This window comes from Anolis carolinensis, chromosome 1 (genome assembly GCF_035594765.1).
Source record: "Anolis carolinensis isolate JA03-04 chromosome 1, rAnoCar3.1.pri, whole genome shotgun sequence".
Classification (NCBI taxonomy): domain Eukaryota; kingdom Metazoa; phylum Chordata; class Lepidosauria; order Squamata; family Dactyloidae; genus Anolis; species Anolis carolinensis.
In genome coordinates, this window is record NC_085841.1 from 234,055,747 (window position 1) to 234,076,338 (window position 20,592).

The window sequence follows — 20,592 nt, forward strand, 5'->3', positions numbered from 1 at the left end:
TACTGCTAGTAATAACAACTACATCTTTAATAGTGTTACAGCCATTTTCACTGTTCTCTGCACTTCTTAAAATGCCCAAATAAATCCAGAACAGGCAGTTCCCAAGTTAAAAACAACTTACAAGCAACTCATAGTTACAAATAGAGATGAGACAACAGGATGTGAGCGAAATCTATCCTTCGCAAGGGAAATTCATTTCTGGAAGAGTGATCATGGAGAAAAGGTGTCTCCACTGAAGCTTTCTTACCCATCCTTGTTTTCACAACAACCCAAATTTTCCAAAATCCAATTATCACAGGGACAGTAAGTTAGGTGAAATCTTCTAAACGGGCACAGGCACAGGCAGCAAAACAAACTCCACGGTGTTAACCCTTCCCTGTGCTATCTATCTATGTATACATGGCTGGAGTTACACTGGAGTTATGTATGTTCCAACATGCAAAAAATTTTAACTTAAGAACAAACCTACAGAACCTATCTTGTTCATAACTTGCATACTGCCTGTACTAGAAAGTTTGCTATCAGTACCCAAAGCACATTTTTTTGGGGTAGTGCTAAACAGATTCTTAAAAAATAATTTGTTTTCATTTCACTTAATCAATATTTGCAATTGCCATCTGTTGCATAAATTTAATATTTTTTACTCAACCTTATTCCTAAAAATGGTTTCAGAGTAATTTCCCCTCATTATTCTCATTTAAGAAACAAATATATAAATATTTCCATATTGATGCAGAACCAGTTTTCAAAAATGTAGTTTTAAGCATGAAAGGTATTTATGACTGAGGAAAATACTTAAAACCAAAGTGCTATAAAAGGCAGGGGGATAACAGGAAAGCGGCCATACCTGAGAAATAAAAGTGAGTATTTTGATAACAGCATTGGGGTGCTGGACATAGTTAAACAGTTCTCTTGAATCAGTACTTTTTTTTGGGGGGGGGGGAGTATCTCCCCATATTAATGGGTTGGAAGATTTCACTTGAACACAGGGAGTGTTACTCAAGTTGGCCCACTGGTGCTGTCAAACTGCTCTGGAAATGCACTGCTAGGTTAGAAACAAATATACAGCTCCTTATTCAATGTCTACCTAAGGGTAACCAGTTTTAACAACTTCACAGCAGAAGCTGCCTACAAGCAACCTGATCTCCTGGCATGTGCAAATGTCACCTCCAAAGTGTCTTTAAATTAGTTTTCTTTTTTAAAAAAGATCGCAAGGTGGAAGAGACAGTTAACCAAGATCAGCATTCATAATACTAATGCATTGCTACCTAATTCAGAGCAAAGGGTTAGTGGGCAGTGGATGGTTCTGCTTAAAGAAGTGTCACCTCTCTGGTCCCAAAGCAAAGGTTACTCAAAATTCTCAGTGAATAACCACACATCTGACACACATTTCAGAAAAAGAAGCCTGCTTCAAAACCTTAAAGGTTAAAAAAAAGAATAGTGTACAAAACCATAACAATATGTATATGGCAAAAAATATGAGCCCATGTTTCTTAGAAATCAAGCATGGCTTCTATGCTTTCTATATTTTTCGTTCTAGACATACTATTTCTGTTCTTAATATACGTCTTTTTTCTCTTTCAGATTCATTAGCCCAGCAAATTCTTCATTCTAAACGTAGAACTCTTCGAATAAACTTATGGTAATTTGACTGCTCCGTGTGAACATTAAGGTCACATGCCCTAGTAAAGATTTGAGTATTTACTGATATGATTTAATAATTGAGCCATACAGATCTACAAAAAATGCCTTCCCCAAGTAACTCTGGCCTTAATTTGCTGTGTATCACAGATATAATCTACAACTCTAGTCTGGGATAGAAAGTAAGATTAAGAACAGTAAGTAGTCTCCTTTGTGGAGAGAAAAAGCGAGATATAAATAAATATAGGAATAATAATAATAAGTAGTAGTAGTAGTAGTAGTAGTAGTAGTAGTAGTAGTAGTATTTAAAACAAGATAATATAATAACAGGTAGAATAAGAAAGAAATTTTGTTAATCCAGTGAGATCCTGTAATATCTATGGAATGATTTGCTTGTTCAGTCTCACACATTCTATAGAACAAAGTGTTGGAGATAACAACCTTCTCAAGCCTCCTTTATCAAATGTTTTGTCTGTTTATAATATGTCAGTTTATCCCCTGAAGTGTATGTCTTCTTTGGTTTGCAGTTTTCTTAGTTCTATTTACTTGAGGCTGTGGGAGGGGCTAGTTCAGTGACTGTTTAGAATGCAGTTTAAAAAAGATGACAGTTGAGAAGTCAGTTGCGGCTTGAGTCTGTTTGAGTACAGATTCCTGTGTTAGAAGTTAGAAGTCAGTTGAGGCTTGAGTTTCTTGGAACTAGACTGTTATAAAAGAGAGCTATACAGAGCAGTATAGTGCCTGTTAAAGACTATAAATTAAAGATACAAACTAAAACATTTTAAAACTTAACCTTACAATAAATATATCTGTATATTTAAAAAACGAAGTTGTGAGTAAAACATGTTATTTAAAGTAGTCTACTTGAATTGTTGTCTGCTGAGAGCATTGCATAGAAACAAGATATACACACGCCCAGTGATCTTCCATTACCCAATAAACTAAAGGAATACTCCTGAAACTCTGCTACCCACTAGGCTATGATCCTAGAACAAAGAAGCTCCATCATGCCTTGGCCCAGAAGCAGATGAAGGCCCTCCATGTGTTCCAAATGTCACTGCATTTGGCCTCAGAGGGAGGGAAGAATGAAAAGCTCTTATGAAAATCAGTAAAACAAAAATAAAATTCCATATTCAACATTACTGTGAAACTAGGGAAAAGCTACGCAAGGCTTTGAACGGGATACTTCCCATTTGCTTTTCTTGTTTATTATACCTGCTTTCATTAAACACAGTCTTTAGCAAAGGAGTGGAATTTCATCAAAGTTAAACTCACCTTAAGTTATTCTGCTGTCCAGATGGAATGACACTGTAGTAAACTGGCATTCCTGACGCAGGTAGTCCTTGGTTAGACTGATTGGGAATTACAACTGGCTGCTGATATGTCTGCTGGGACATTCCTTGGGAACCTTGAGCCACTGAAACCTAATAATTAAAAGCTCATTAAGATCGCTAATCTCATTTCTTTTAAACATGACATAGATTGAGAAATCTTACATCTCAAATGAAAACTCAAAGAAGCAAAGGGAAAGAGACACATTGATGTACAGAAGCTTAGCACTGACTGAGCGTGGGATAAATCTAGCATATGTAGGTAATCCATTACTAAATGATTATTTTCACTTAACCAAGTCTTGGGGAAACATTTTTTAACACACTGTCTTACTGGTCTCTACTTTCCTAAGTGCAGGGAATTAATCTACATCAGCCCAAACTTACAATCTGAAGTTGTTTTTCAGCACAGGAAATAGCTACCCCGCCATAAATAAAAATTAGGTCTTAGTCTTCCCTATGAGACTACAGAGAGAAATTTCCAAGTCTCTATTTTAAGGCCACACATGGCAAAGCCCACATTTCCTTCTCGACATGAGATTAGTCCACTAAAAGGAGTTGCTCACAAATTATCTCACATTCTCTATGGGTCAGTGTTTCAAAAGGCTATGACTTGTCAATATGCAAGATAAGATGTTTCACTGGAGAAACAAGAGGAGCAATTCTCTTATGGTAACACAGACTGTTTACTCATACGAGTTACAGGAATCTAATATATGTAGGAAGGAATTGACACGCTCTGTCCTGGCACCTTATCCTTTCTAGAAATAGCATCTGAGGAAGAAGACTAAGTCTATGAAAACCTTAGTTAATCTCAATAGTGATAAATGATAGCTTCATATAACATTTTAGAATAAGCAGAACATGAGTTCAAAATCCAAATACAGTAAAGTCTCACTTATCCAACATAAACTGGCCGGCAGAACGTTGGATAAGTGAATATGTTGGATAATAAGGAGGGATTAAGGAAAAGCCTATTAAACATCAAATTAGGTTATGATTTTACAAATTAAGCACCAAAACATGTTATACAACAAATTTGACAGAAAAAGTAGTTCAATACGCAGTAATGCTATGTAGTAAATACTGTATTTACGAATTTAGCACAATGTTTTGAAAACATTGACTACAAAAATGCGTTGGATAATCCAAAATGTTGGATAAGTGAGACTCTACTGTGAATAAAAGTGATTTTTCCCAGCCACACAATCCCATCCCAACCAATCATTTTATGGGTATGCAATTCCTTAAAAATTACATTTTATCACACTCATTTGGCAGAGCATCAATGTTTAGAGAGTTTAGAAGAATTATCTGTTTTTTCTATAGCAACATGGATAAAGAAATTTAATATCACTTACTTGATAAGATGGCACAGGAGGATATGGGACAAGTACACCTTGGATCTGGTTTCCAATGTTGTTGGGTTGGCCACTGACTAGGTTTTGGTTTTGAGATTGCTGGATGCCAACTAAACCCTGGTAGTTTTGCTGCTGGTTAGGCATGACTTGGTAACCTATAAATAAAAATAAACATTCAAAACTTGTTTTGATGAGTTACTGTTAAAGAAAATTTATGAAGTGCCCTTTAGATTAGGAACAGGCAGATGCATGGGGATTGGAGGCCTATTTTCTCACCACGCTGTCCTGAATACCAAATCATCCCAAATACCTGTTATTCTGGTCCTTCTCAAAATGGTGACCAAAGGTAATCTTAATTTACTTTGTATCACCATTTTGAGAGGAACTGTAATGGGAACATGTTTATAAGGGTATTAGATTATTTTGAACTAGGAAATGTATGTTTTCACGTATCTGCGGGCCATCTGCATTATTTTTCACCAGAAAGTGCCTGAAAATTGCACAACGAAACTTAAAAATGGTGAAATGAAGACTTTGGAGACAAGAGGAGTGCAAAACTGAGTCAATAGACTACATATGGCTATTGGTCTGCATTTTTTTCACTGTAGCCTTGGAGGCTATAATTAAAATATGGAAGTAACTTTCTCCGGATCCATCTCACACTGCTGCTTTTATGATGCTAAAGGTCTTCCATGACACAAGCAAGGGAAATCGTATAGCATTTGGAAATAGCTGTGTAGTAAGGGTCCATGCTGCTGGCCCTGCTCACTGAACATTTTAAGACATTACAATAACAACATACTTGTATGAAGTCACAAAAAGAGTTCCCATACCAACTTAGAAGATTTAAAGGGCACAATATATACATGAGATAGCTTTATCAAGACATGCATGTTTCCCCAATTAATACACTGACTATTTGCATATGTTAATAACACGCAATTAACAGCTGGTATATCATCATTAAAATAGAATATTCTAAAGTTAATTACCACGCCGCAATCAATCTCCAACTTTCGTATTCTAATTACGGCCTACAAAGTAAATGTCTATCAGCATTAAATTGTAATACCCATCAACTTCCTCTTCTTACACAAACTTCTTTGCAGTCACTAGTGCTTCAAAATGAAACATGAAATTAAAGATACAAGTACACATTGACCAGCTCTGTTATTACGTGAGTTAACGCAGATATATCAAGTTCATCAACAGCACTAAAAACAGAAATCTAAGATATATTGCACATCTTACTTTTGAAGATTAGCAACTAAGGCACGTGTGTATGCATTTACCTGGCCACAGGTTTGGCTTCTTGAGTTAAAACATTGGAAGATAAAAATAATATTTTGCAATAGTTATATTTCCCACCCACATCATCATTTTAATTCAATCTTGTGGTGGGAAGTCCCCTCAATTCCCACTTCCTTTTTTTTGTACTATCTACCACCTGACAGACAACAAGAGAATCAAAGCAGCAAACTAGGATACAGTTGCACAAATTTCCTTCAAGCGGAAGGGTGCAATGAAAAGTTTTATTAACTATTTCAGTAAGAAAGACTAAGCCAAAGGTGACCAGGTGCTGCTTGTATTCTCTTTTCATTTTGAGTAAACTGGTCTTTGGCCCCAGTGAAAGAACACTGAGAGCAGGCAAGATTCAAACCTGCACTTCAGTTGGGTCAAATAAATGCATTATCTTAGAGCAACTTTTCCTGTTTGCACTGACTAGAATACAAATTGTATTTGGTGTACAAAAACTACAACACATGGGACACTGATAAGGATGCTGACAGAAGGTGTAGGAGAAGCCAGAATTCAACAGATGTAGATTTCTACATGCTACAGGAAAGGGCTGTACCTGCTTGTGTATCTCCTTTTAAAAAGTATGGGAACACCCTTATCTTTTCTGTCCTCAAAATACTTGAACACATCTGTCACTTGTTTTCAGCTTCATGCAGTAGCAGTGATGGTGATTTTAGGAAAGGGAACTTTGTTCACTAATATATATTTCTGATGTTTTTGCCCATCTTACACAGAATACTACCAACTGTGGATGAGAGCCACAAATTTCTTGTTAAAAACCATTAACTTTACTCTTCTGATAAGGAAAAAGGAGAATGAGCATGGTAGCTTTTTCCATCACTTTTAAAGTCGAAGCGCTATTAATACTATGCAAGAGCATTTGAAAAAAAATTCTGTTCCTGGTTTGAAGGTGTTATTTCCTGTTTAATTGTGTGGTACTTACTTTGAAAGTAGTTGTTATACTCCAGAAACTTTGTTTTGTGGCTGCCACAAACTATGTTGAATTGGTTGAGTCTCTTTGAGATATTCATTAAAAAACTGTAGGAAAATGTGCTGTAGGATGTCGCAAAAAAACAAAGTTTTTGCAGTTTAATAATCTTTTTCCACGTTTTTATGATATAATTAATTAGGAAATGACATTTATAACCCAGGAACAAAAATCGTATTACATAGTGTTACTGAATCTGTAATGCAGAAAAAGACTGCAATAATTTCTCATGGTCCCCGGAAGCACTCATACAAAGCCCCATTTTCTGTTTTGAAGAAGTACTGGGAGGCACACAAACATGTTAATCTCCTGAAAAGCTATTATTTACTCTCCGCTACCTTCTTTTGCCTATTTTTTCCATTTTTTCCTTCTCACTTTCCAATTCCAATTACTCTTTTTGGGCTCTCTGGATATCAAATAAGCACTGAACAGCACAGTGCTTCAAATATCTCACTTTAGGTGATACACTGCAAGCTTTTTATTTGTAAAAATATCAATTACAATATCTCCTTTCAAAACAGATGCAGGAGTTCAGTTGTACTAAATGCTATTCTCAACTTTCACACACCAACTTTCATTTTGAACCTGTGCCTTCAAAAGAAGTGTTACATTCTGTTGCATGATGTCCCCCATCACTGAAAATAGATGTGTACAAACTCTGCAAGTAACCTGTTCTTGGTTATTAATAAATTTTGCTCATTTCTATGGAAGGACCTCTTTTGAATAGCCATGCTGCCTTATTGACACATGTCTGACAGCGATGCTAGAAGTGTCAAACACAACCCTTAGATTTGCTTTAAAATGGTGAAGCAGTACATGCTTTCTTAGATCTTAATTCTCACAATTTCAGTTCTATATTTCTCCCAACTCTTTATTAACAGCATATTTATTTCAGCAAAAAAATGTTACTTAATCATATAGACTTTATGTAGCACATATCAAAGTCGAAATTGAGAGGGCTAATATCAGGTTCTTGGATATGCAAACTCAAAGCAGGAAGCACACCAGTAGATGACACTGGACAACTTTCTGTCTTCCTATAAAATAGATTATCTTATACCTACAACTTTCCAGACAGATCTCCCTCTATATTTCAGCAAAACCCTCTGTTGAAGACCATTCCAATTTACACTCTCTACATACTGCACACATTATCAGAGAAATGTGTAATGTTAAAGAAATGAATGTCAACGATAGTAAGAGGTGCGACTTCAAAAAGTGGTACCGGTGCACAAAAGATTAAATCAGACACTGCAGTTCTCTAAAGCAGTATCCCTATTATCTTATTCAGGTTATATTGATATGCCCCAAGGAAATAAAGCAATTCTTTTTTTGTGTCAGGAGCACTTGAGAAACTGCAAGTCGCTTCTGGTGTGAGAAAATTGGCCGTCTGCAAGGATGCTGCCCAGGGGACACCCAAAGGTTTTAATATTTTATCATCCTGTGGGAGGCTTATCTCATGTCCCCGCATGGGAAGCTAGAGCTGATAGATGAGAACACACCCTATTCCCCCGGATTCGAACCACCAACCTTTCGGTCTATAGTTAAGCTGACACAAGGGTTTAACCCAGTGGTTCTCAGTCCCCAGATGTTTTTGGGCTACAACTCCCAGAAATCCCAGCCAGTTTACCAGCTCTTAGGATTTCTGGGAGTTGAAGGCCAAAAACATCTGGGACCCCAGGTTGAGAGCCACTGGTTTAACCCATTGGGCCACCGGGAGCTCCAAAAAAGCAATTAATAATTATAAATAAAATCAATTATAATCTGAAGAAAGTGAATGTACTACCGGAGTGTACTTAGATCTGCATAAACATGTAATATTTTGAAATAAACTAAAATGGGATGTAGAAATCTGATTAAATAAAACACTGCTGCAAACGTAATACTGTACCATTGAGAATACTTCTCTCTACACAATTGTTAGGAAAAAAACCACAATGAACTTTTGAACCTGCAATATACTTCCTTTTCAACAGCCCTGAAGATATTTTCAGATACAAAGACAGATGCTTGGATTTCTCCAACCAACAAACCACGCAGCATAAAATGCAGATTACCGAATGAAACCACTTTAGAACCCAAAGTACTGCATATGAATGGCATTCAGAAAGTGCAGCAATTTTATTTTCCCTCCGTTTCTCAGGGACTGCAGGGTATCTTGTGAAAATTATTCAGTGTCTTCTGGAATCCTCACACGGACGAAGCAAAAATCAATTTTTCACGCTGAGAGAGGAATTAGGGCAATATAAATTGACTGCTACCGTTCTGCCCCACAGGGTTACAGAGCCCTTTCTATTTTTAGCTGCCTTATTCCACCCCAGCATACCAAGTGGCATAGAAGAAAGACAGCACTCAGCAGAAAAAGAGGGAGAAACAAGAACCAGCACCTGCCGAAACAGATGGTTTTTCTTTTCTGGCAGTACTTTTAAATGCAGTTAAAAATGTCTGCCTCACAAAATCTAGGGACTGCAAAGAAGTAATCCTGCCATGTTATCATTCCTAAGTCATAAAACTGCTTATGGGATCAGGTTCCGCATCTCATACATAAATCAGTTAGATGGAATCATTGCTCTCAATACCAAAAGGAAAACCTCAAGCATGATGAGTTTTGAAAACAAAACACAGGAGACACAAAACAGATCACAAAAAGCAAAAGCCCGTCAAAAGGTTTCCTGCTCACTATCTCTTTCTGAATATCACCTTCCGGATACTTTCGGTACCATCTGTGTCAGGACAGACATTGCTGGGTTTTTTGTTATTTTTAAAAAAGAGGCGGACAGCACATCCTCTCTGAGAAGAGAGCAACACTCCAAGACAGACACACCCGAAAGTCCTTTAAAAAGGAAGCTAGGAAGCAGCTGAAAAAGAGACCGGTTCACTGTGAGAAATGTAACCCTCTCAGACAGTGTTACGGCCCCGAATCCAACAGCTCAGGAATAAAGCCAACCTAGTCTCTATATTATAATACGTACATAAAATATTTCACATATAGCCTGAGTCATCACAGACACACAAAAAACCACAATGTTTAGACTACAGACAGATATTTCAAGAATACTTTAAATAAAAAAATGTTTAAATGTTGCTAAGTTAAAAAACCTACACAGATCTATCACTATGTGCAACACCTAGCATTCACATCTGCTTACTCTTGTTTCCTTTTCTGTTTTACAACTGGGTTCCCAAACCCAAAACACATCTGCTTATTTTGTATTTATATCTATTGTTCCAAAATACTTTTAAAAACCCTCCTAATTGAGTTGTTTTTCTAAGTATCAGCAGTTGAACCTCACTAACTTTCAAGATTGCTGACAGTTCCAGAAGCTATCAAAGTTGTGCATGAAACAAAGAACATTAGGGGGAAATGGCACCAAATTCTGCCTTTTTTCAGTTCCTCGGAAATAAAGCAGCTGTGGTCCTCTGACAAAGCAGTAGGCAAAACTTCATCCAGGGGACACTGACAAATGAGGCAGAGGGGAATACTTATCGAAGTGGTAAAGATTTAGGCTAGTATTCAAAACATTATGCACCCAGCTCTGCACTAACAAGGAAATTTGTGTTTGTGTTTCATCACCTGCAGTCCCTAATACCACATGACAAATGGAGTGACACTCAGACAGGTCTGAAAATGCAATGTATGAGATAGTTAACTATTGTACACACGTGAATTCCTGGGAGAACTGAAACAACTCAACTTATAAATATGAAACCCTGACACAATACTTATGTGTGCAAAGTTTTGAATGGTATGAACAAGGAAAGCAATATACTGTCTATATAGCATAGGTTTTCACGATTTATACAGTCAAAGACTTTCTTGTAAGTTAAAAAGCACAGGCTGATTTACTTTTTTAAATGGTTGGGTATGCTCCATTATCCAACATACGTTTGCAATATAAGCCATTGTGCTGCTTCCTCATTGTACATTATTTAATATCTAGCATTTCTCACTCCATATATGGTAAAGGTGTTGTAGAATTCTGAGCACCACTTTGCTCAATAATAAAATGATCCTGTTACTCAAATCCTTGATACAAGCAGTACTCAGTTTATGAACAAATAGGTTCTGTAGATTTGTTCTTAAGTTAAATTTGTATTCAAGTGGATAGCACAGAAAATAGTTAATGCTCTTGTGGTGTTTGTTTTGCTGCCTGTGCCCCTGTTCAGAAGATTTCACCTCACTTTCTGTCCCTGCGATCACTGGATTTCTAAAATTTTGTCTTGTGCAAACAAGGATTGGTGTTAAGGCTGCAGTGGAGACCCCTTTCCCCCATGATAACTCTTCCAGGAGTGAATTTCCCTTCCGAGGGTTAGATTCCTCTCACTTTCTGTTGTCACCTCCCATTTTTAACTATGAGGCCGGGCGGTGGCAAAGGCTGGTTAGCAGCCAGCTGCAACAAATCACTCTGACGAAGAGGTCATGAGTTCGAGGCCAGCCCGCGCCTGCGTCTATCTCTGTTCTATGTTATGGCACTGAATGTTTGCCTTATATGTGTGCAATGTGATCCACCCCGAGTCTCCTTCGGGGTGAGAAGGGCGGAATATAAATACTGTAAATAAATAATAAATAAATTTGTAAGTTGGATATTTGTAACTCAGGGATTGCCTGTATCCCCTTTTTGGAAAATTAGAATTGAGTGTTTCCATTCTATGGGCCATTCTTTTTATTTTCCATATTTTTCCTACAGATTTTAGTCTCTGTAGCCTGAAGCAGCTCAATGGCATATCATCTGTTACTGGTGACTTCTTTCTCCCAAGTTCTCTAAATATAGCTTCCATTTCACTTTCTAAAATTGGAGGTTGGTCATCTAATTTATATAGTTATTCAGTGTATTTTTCCATCATCTTTTTTATTTGTATTTGGCCATGTGTTCCCTTGATGGTCATACAGCATCCACATTGTTATTTAAATCTCTTTTTAGTTTCTCAGATCTTGTGGGAGAGAGCTCTTATTATTCCCTTTTGGTTGTAATCTTCTAGCTGTCTACTTTGATTATTATAATAGTTCTCTTTGTCTCTGTGCACAAGTCACTCAAGAGTTGCATTTAGGGTTCTGGCCCTATTTTTGTCCCTTTACTTTTGCTTCTTGTTTGTCCTAAACTAATTTTATCCGTCATTAACTAAAGCTTCTTTTGCTTTTCGGCTGCAGATACTGTCTTTTTGATAATGCTCCTGGTTTCAGTCTAGAGTTTTTTTTGGCTCTGGGTCAATTAGGGTTAATACTGCAAAACTATTTTTGCATTATTTTTAAATTCTAAAGGAATGTTCTTCAAATAGTATTTTGACATAATAGTTGGTTTAGTACAGTAGTACAGTCGATTCTCAATTAACTGGAATACAAACCCCCCTCCCCCCAATTAGGAACAGTTTTAAAAAATTAAAAGGAAATCATAGTTTATGGTATGGGATAGAACAGAATATAATATTAGTTAGGTCACTTTTGATGAAGTAACCAGAAACTACACTTTTTATGGGGCATCTACCAATCCTCATGGGTGCTGGTTAACTGAGAGTGTACTGCATTCTTTTTTTAGCTTTACTGTTATATTTCATGGTTTGTTCCACAATCTGATCCTGTCTTGTTTTTGCATAAAGAATGGAGCTTCTTTCCCTTATGTTTCCAATTAGGCAGTATAAGATTTGCATACTGGCCATCCTGTAATGTCCATGTATACATTCACCTCTTTGGCTTCTTGAAAAATGTGGTTATACTGAACAAACTATTGGCCTTGCAAAATTCAGTGAGTTGCTCCCCTGCTTCCTTTCTTGATCCTAGGCCACATTTTTTCTATAGTTTTTGATTCTGCTCTGTTTCCTACTTTTGCATTTCAATCACAACTTTTTTTTGTTTGTTAAGTGATCACTTGTATCCTGGACTCCAACACTGAATCGTTCAGCTTCATTTTCTTCTGCCTCTGAGTTATGGTTAAAGAGCCTTCCAGCCTGAAAGCCGTATCTTCTGGTATTATCGTTTCTTTCATTTTGAATTGTCTCATAATAGGGGTTTTATGGGAAAAGGTACTCAAAAGTGACTTATCTTGCCTCTTTCAGCACAGTATTATGTACAATTGTTAGCTATGGTGCCACTGCCATTGTCTTTGTGAAATCCTCTGCTATTGTCACCCACAAATATTGCTGCTGCCCAGTAGTTCTTTGGCACATTAGCGAAAGAATAGCAGTACTGCTTCCATCAATATAGCCCCTTGCCTCGTAGAAGCACACACTCCCACCATTGTTGAAACCATCAAACCAACACAGATAAAAGATTTCATCTAAAGACATACAACCAAACTCAAGAAAAAACTCAACCTGTATTGTAGACCTTGTCTCTCAGTAGCCAATTCCATGCTCTATTACTGTATTTGTTTATCTATCTAGGTAAATAATTATTAGTTTATCTATCTAGGTAAATAAAACATGCTTACAGATGCATCCAACCACACAGCCAGTCACAACAATTCCAAGAGAGCATTTTGAGAGACCCGAAAGACAGCTAAGTTTCAAAACTGAAATAAAAATCCAACTATCTGAGGACATTACATTCAGTCTAGATTAGAATTCAAGATACCTAAATTCCCTGCTTACTTCTCAAAAGGAAAATTCAATACACATTCTCTTAATAATTCTTGCATACAGAGAAACTAAACCATGTTTGAGCAGACTTTCAGAGCAGAAAAAACAAATATGCAAATTATGGGTGTCACTGTATAAAATTGCTAGCTGTAACTGAGCATGATTCACATAAAAGATAACATACTGAAAAAAAAACAAGAATCAGAAACCTATTTTGTGTGATCTGTTCACATGACAACTTCCAGTCACAGAGAAACACCAGAAAACATAAAAGGAGAAAAATATGCTTAATGTAAGTCTTTAGAGATCAAATATACTTCTTTAGATATACCTCAGTTAAAGTAACTCAGGGTGGAATACTTAAATTACAACATAAGTGCAAACATGACATTTGAATATATTTAAGCTCTTTGATGTGAACCGAAATTTGGTTACTTGTTAGAAATTCCTTAAATTACCAAGTGTGCATAAACTAGGATAACTATACTTTTTCCTATCCAAATAAAAACTGTTTGACCCAACTGTCAGGATTTACCATTCTGAGTATATATTTCTGTCAGATGGGACTACTGTAAATCTTGCAAAGTCAAAATAATATGCTTTCATCATTACCGACTTTACAAAGTTTTCCCCCCACATTACTTCCTCCTGAACTGCCCAGCCTCCAGAAATGTCTAGAAGTATAATAGCAGGAGTCGGGACACCACAAACCTGTCTGTTGCGCAGGCTGTGGCAGTGGCTGGTTTTGCTGCGTATTGTAGTGGACCGAAGTAACTGGCCGATATTGTTGATTGGAGTGTGGATACTGGCCTGGAGCACAGTAACAGGCTGGCATCTGTAAAAGGGGGAAACATAGGAAGTTCATTCATATGTTTCTAAAGCAGACACGTCCTACAACACCAAATGGGGGCAAACCGAAATCACACATCTAACATTCACATTAAAGAAGCAAATCTAGTGAAAACAGAAGGGTCATTAAAACAGTGTAGATGCTTACTCTCTCTTAGTTTTATAAAGCACACTTTAATTTTACTTTGCTGTATATTCATTCCAGAAGAAAAGACAGCACTACAGCTCCATACTTAGTTCGTTCGTGACGTAAAATATTCAGGGGCTGTTTTTATTTCAATCATGGTTTTCATTCAGTGACTGGTTTTAATAGAACAACTTAGCAAATATTAGCAACATAGTAAATGACAACTGGAAGATGGCGTGTGTTCTGTATCTCAAAAACTAGAGCCAATAAGTGAAAACTGATGCCATTTTTTGAATTAGTGAGTCAACCAGACCCAGAAACAGGTCTATCGTTTGAAGCACTGTGCTGGCCAGTGAATCTGTCAATTAATGCAGGTGGATTTAATGCAAGTTGCAACAGTAACAGCATAGCCTGATGAATGCTCTGGTACTTTATGGATATTTGGTTTCTTGCTCTAAAGGCCATTTCCAAATCAAATTTAGTTGAAAACGTGCAATTAAATAAAATACAGTACCAACATTTCATTAGCCATTATAACGATTGCAACATATGCACAATTATTTTAATAGCAGAAATGTGCATCTCCATGAAAAGATACTCACTCCTAAACTTAGAACTAGCTAAAAACATATCTAGAATACAACTCCCCTGTAATTGGAACATGAAGGCTCTATTTGTCAACAAACAACCAATAAAACATATGAGGAAGAAGAAATCCTACGAACAACTAGGTTTGTAAATGCAATCATTGTCAACTTCTCAATGATCTAGCAACACTCCGAAGGTATCTCTACCTGTGGCATCGGTTGCTGCAAATATCCCTGTTGCTGAAGGACTTGCTGGTTAACAGGGTGGCTGGATGCACTGTAATTAGGAGCAGGAACAGGCTGCCCAGGTGGCGGAGGAGGTGGCGGCGGAGGAGGCGGCGGAGGGGCAGTCGCTATAATAAAGCCAGATTGCTGTGGAGGCTGAAGGACAACCGTGGATTGGAACATGGTGGCATGAGGATCAGCAGCTTCCCCAGATGGCTGTCGGGAGAGACTCATATGGCTAAATTGGGATCCTAGGTTGTCTTGCTGAAATAAGTAAAACAAGGGCATTATTCCTCTTTCAAAGGCATTCAAGAAGGCAGAGAGGCTTGTGCTGTTAAACATGGGACAGTGAAACATGTGCCTATCCTCTTGCATCAGGGTAGCAATAAAAGTGTATAGGCAATAATAGGGAATAGACTTAAAGGGATCTACAAAATTTATTTAGTTGCAGCAAGAAATGGGAACTGTTTTGAATGATGTGTGCTTTGCACTTTGCAGTACATTTTTGCAATTTCTTATTCCATTATTTATTGGTACATTTTGTCAAGAAGTACATCCTATTTCTTGAATGTTCTTTCTTTAGAGTCCTGGTAGGTGTCAACCATGACCAAGTTAAAACATGGCTTTTAATAAAGTCAAATTATTTTATCACATTTTTTTTAAATTTGTAAGTAAATCATAAATTTTTCAAGTCACTTCCTGCTATTTTTAAGACCTGCATCTGCACCTAAAATGGCCCAAAGCACCTTAAAGAATGGTGAAAATATTCCCCAGCCTGCACCACGGAAAATTAGGGACAAAATGTATTTTCAGTTTTTGGTGAAGGGGTACAGCCTAACAGAGCTAATGGAGCTCCCTATCCTTCCTGACATACATGGTTTTAACCATTTTAATTTGTTTCAATTTGTTAGATAGTTAAAAATGTTTTTAGGCTGTAAATTATCTTTTACTATTTTATATTTTCAATTGCTTTTTGTCTATATCAGCTGCTTTGATAGTAAGTTGCCCTGAGGTCTTTGGATACAGATTAGGATACAAATGTTTAATAAATAAAGAGATCTACCCTGGACCTTCTACAATTCAGTCTCGCTTGATGACCCAGAGTCTTAACAGCATGAAGGAGATGGAAAAATCTTATCCTTGCATAATTTCAAGGATGCATAATTGAAATTATGCACCATGTATAATTTCTGACACCTTAATCATGACTTTCTGTTGCCAGACTTTTCTTTTTAAGGTGAAAAGCCCCCAAGGCTCAACTCTTTTTTCTTAGCTTATTCATCTTGCCTGCCCCTTTCTTATAAGAAGTTAATTCTGCATTTTAAACTGGAAATCGCAGGAGAGGGAATCTTCATTTCCTCTCTTCCTGCTTCCAATTCTCTCCCCACACTTGAATCTACACAGCAATAGAAGCAGCAATATGGATGTTAAAAGAGAGAATAGGTTAAGAACAAACATTAGAGAAATCTCTTGTTACTGAATTTGGACATTTGATTCCAAGTCAAACAGAACATCATTTATTCTCTATGAAGGACATTTCAGTTCCAGAATGACTTATTAAGTAGGCAAACTTCGAAGCAAAACATCAAATCTTTCACAGGACAGAAAAATAAGAGCAGCTTCGGTTAGACCAAAGCTATATCGAATCTTGCCTCCCAGTTTCCTAATCAGAGAATCTCACTAGAACTGCGTGAGTTTGTTGTGTTACAGCAACTGGTTGAGACACGGTGGTCCTGGTAACAGAATAATATCATCATAACTTAGTAATCACTTATATTATTTCCTGCATAAAGCATTTAAAAATCTATATTAAAGGTTATGTTCATTTACCTGGCATTTGCCTCTTAATATAGTATCCTGCCTTGAGCCAGATAGAAAAAAATTGCTGCCAAGGATCCTGATGTGCGAACAATCTTACCTTGACATAGGGGATTCAGTGCATGTGAGTCTGAGGAATGTAATTCATATGTAAAAGCTCCAAAATTCAAACATTTCAAAGCCATCAAACATTAAAGCCCAACAGAGAGGATTATATTAAAAAACTACTATTAGAAATAAGACAAAGTAAAACTTCAAGGAAGTGGGACAAAGAAGCAGCCAGGGAAAAGAGGAAAGACATACATATAAATATACATATTTATATACACATACAGATATATAGGTTACAATGAATACTGACTGGCTGTGATGATTAAGAGCAAAAGGTTTTTAATGAAGTTGGCAAATTTTTTAGTACTGAGAACTTATTAAAAGTATCCTTTCCATTAACATATATCAGGATTACTGTCCCTCCTCAACTCACTTACCACAGTCAGCCAGTATTTATTGCATACATGCACACTCCACACATACAGCTAATCTAGTAAAGGTTTTTGTCATGCAATCAGAAGAGATGATTAGAAGATAATATACCACAGTATATTGCTGGGTAGATGAGACTGGCAGGAGCGGGGGTGGATAAGTGACTGTGGAGAATTGAACAGGCTGTGAAGAAGGCTGAAGAGGTCGGATAGGCTGAAGAAGTAACAGTTGAACACATACAGTTAACAACAGAGCAAGAAGAAATGGAAGTGGGAAATTTTTGATAAAATAATTTTTTAAAAAGTATAGAGAAATGGAGTAAACACTCTCCCTATTTATAGTTTGACCAAAAAAAGTTTAACACACATTTCAGACTACAATATTAAACCCTATATTTTGTCTATACTTGGGCCAGAAACATGCCATAACATAGCTCTGAAGGATCAAAAGATGCCAGCAAACTTCTAGTGGGGAATATTTTTTGGAGCACAGCTAAGTGAAACTGTGGATGTTGAATCCATGGATAAGGAGATTTGTGATCTACCTACAGTAGTGGTTCACAAACTTGGTCACCAGATTTTTTTCTCTATCAATTCCCAAAACCTATTCAAAGTGTACCCAATGTTGGATGATTCTAAGCATTGTAGTCCAGCAACATCTGGGACCCATAAGTTAGGAACCATTAAGCTAGAATAAATCTCATAATGAGCATGACACATTGTTAATTTCATAACTTGTAAAAATACCACACAAATATCTTACAATATTCTTGTAATTTGAAAAATGATTATGTACGTGCACATACAATGACAAGTTTATTCTGATGGTCTAGGAAGCTATTCTTTCCTTGCCCAAAATGATTCATAAGGAATAGGTCAACAACAGCTTTCCTAACATATTTCTATAATACACTACCATTTTCTCCCACCAGACCACTGCATATTTGACATGTGCACCTGTGATAAGATGTGATTGGCTGCTGGCTGTTGCTGAGGTGGTATGGGAGGCGGCGGCTGTTGCTGCTGTGGAGGTCCAGGCACTTGGTTTCTAACAGGTTGTTGAGACATAGGAGGATTATAAACAACTGGAGTGCCATCAGGATTAAGAAATGGCTGACCTAGAGAGTTGGGGTGAAAAATAAAGATTCTGTTGCAAAATGCACCATACTACCAATCGCAAAAAGTTTTAACATACTGGATTACATCTCAGCAATACAGAAGTGCTTCACAGCCAATATTAAAACATGCATAAGAGTTCATTTCATCAGAAGATGGTCCAATATAACATTCCTGAACTTATTTTCCATCTATGGAACAACCTGGGTAGTGCAAGATGTCATTTACATTGTATAGTAACTGTAGCTATTGTGCCTGCCAATTCTATTAATGTTCCTATTTCTAAACACTTTATGAAAGAGAACTCTCCATATAGAAAATACAAATCCTGTAACATATGATTCAACATAGTCTTTACATTATTATGTACAATCATCCTTCCCACATTTGCAGATTTGTCTTTTGTGGAGTTGATTGTTCCCAGATTTGATTATTCACAGATTTGATTAAAATGTTCTAAGAATTTTTAGGTCCTCTGGTTAGATTCCTTGGTCAGCTTCCTCCAGCCATGTTTGACGGCCTAGAGATGTCTAGAGAGAACACCTCTTTAGGAATCTCTTCGTCTGTACACCAGAAGTTAATCATGAAATCATGCTGGAAGACCTTGACATTCCTATAGAGATATTCTCTCGGGTAAAAAATAGCAGCAATTTCTTTATTTGCGCTTTTTTCACTTTCATGGGAATCCACCTCTAACCCCAGTGGATGTTGAAGGCTGACCATATTAGTACAAAACCTTACAAAGTTCTTTAGAGGAGACATTAAAATACATGTTTCTTAAGAAATTAAGAGAAGGGTAACAGAGAAAAGGGAGAAAGACAAAAAATCACTATGATATCAAAGCATTTCAAACAGATTATTGAAAAATTATCAATGCAAAGAGCCATCCACAACTGGATACCAACCTGTTTGGGGGTTGATCAGAACACTTCCAGGTGGTATGCCTGCCGCTTCCAAGGGAAGCAAAAAGAAGCTACTGCTAGAAGGCGCCACTTGGCCACTTAATCCACCGTCAAAGGAAAGAGAACTACTAGTGCTGACAGTTGGATAGACGGCAGGTGTGCCATGAGAAGGCTGGCTGAGAGCTGGGATGGGAAGAGGCTGCTGGGTGTGAGAAAGAGAACCCGTGGAGGACCCTACACTACCAGAAGACTCTGAACCTAGGAGAGGAGTAATGAGAAACGGAATTTACCTAGAGACAGAGAGAGTAATATCATGCACATTTATATATGTGGGTTATTATTCAAGGCTTATCTTGCTATTGCACAGCATGAACAAGAGCAGCTCCGCTTGCCCACCCCCAAGGTAGCTTCTACGACAAGCTCGAATTTACAAGAATGAGGTCTTTGTCCTCACATCAATCAAGACAGGGAGGGAAAGCAGAAAGGCAAAACACAGTATCCTCACAAACCACAGAAATGTCTAGACAATGATAGAAGAGCAAGCTGAAAAATCTGAACAACCAAGGCATGAGAAAGCAGTTTTTAAATAATCCCTCCCCCTGCAAGAAAGTCCCAAAGACCCTGAGATACAATGCCTGTAAAGAATTTATCCACAGTCTTCACATAATGGTACTGTCAACACAAGGCTAATCATAATAGGCACAACTGAGCCAAACTAAATATGATTTAAATGGGAATATTAAAAACGCATTCCTGGAGAGGGGCTTAACAACAAACTAACTTAAATATTTAGAAATCTGTATTAAATGCACAACATTTTAGATTATAAAAGCTAACTCAACAGTCTCTACATATCCTGAAAGTTAGTATTACCTCAGTTAAGTCAAGATTTTGGATCTTTTTAAAAAAAGAGCCATTATTATGTACTGATAAGGAATTGTGGATTTTTCAATTTTCATCCTCCTCCCACAAAAGATGGCTCATTTCATCCTATGAAAATATAGCACTATGAATCCACTTTAAATTTCATTTCCTATACTATGGTATCCTGGGATCTGAAGTATGGCAAGGAGAGCTGTTGTGCCTCCCCAAATTACAAACCCCCAAATTCCACAGGATGGAATCAAGACAGAAAGTAAAAACATAACATATCTATGTAGGGTGAAAGTTATTTTTTCTTGTCGAAGGCTTTCATGGCCGGGATCACAGGGTTGTTGTATGTCTTTCGGGCTGTGTGGCCATGTTCCAGAAGCATTCTCTCCTGACGTTTCGCCCACATCTATGGCAGGCATCCTC

General features: G+C 37.2%; 1 protein-coding gene and 1 non-coding gene across 9 annotated transcripts in view; both read right to left on the reverse strand.

Moving 5' to 3' along the window:
- Positions 1 to 20,592, reverse strand: part of r3hdm1 (R3H domain containing 1) — a 97,743-nt gene that overhangs the window by 10,027 nt on the left and 67,124 nt on the right. For 4 of the 8 annotated variants that reach the window (XM_008112673.3, XM_016994883.2, XM_008112664.3 and 1 more), the window contains 7 exons: positions 19,300 to 19,554; positions 18,236 to 18,396; positions 17,391 to 17,492; positions 14,961 to 15,242; positions 13,902 to 14,025; positions 4,331 to 4,485; positions 2,914 to 3,062 (listed from right to left, as the gene is read on the reverse strand). In XM_008112673.3, the coding sequence (XP_008110880.2) occupies positions 2,914 to 3,062; positions 4,331 to 4,485; positions 13,902 to 14,025; positions 14,961 to 15,242; positions 17,391 to 17,492; positions 18,236 to 18,396; positions 19,300 to 19,554 (1,228 nt within the window). The remainder of the gene's footprint in view (positions 1 to 2,913; positions 3,063 to 4,330; positions 4,486 to 13,901; positions 14,026 to 14,960; positions 15,243 to 17,390; positions 17,493 to 18,235; positions 18,397 to 19,299; positions 19,555 to 20,592) is intronic. The other 4 variants (XM_008112685.3, XM_062966930.1, XM_008112678.3 and 1 more) reach the window with 3 other exon arrangements.
- Positions 9,462 to 9,555, reverse strand: mir128-2 (microRNA mir-128-2). The gene has a single exon (NR_129840.1). It is a non-coding gene; the product is annotated as a microRNA mir-128-2 (primary transcript).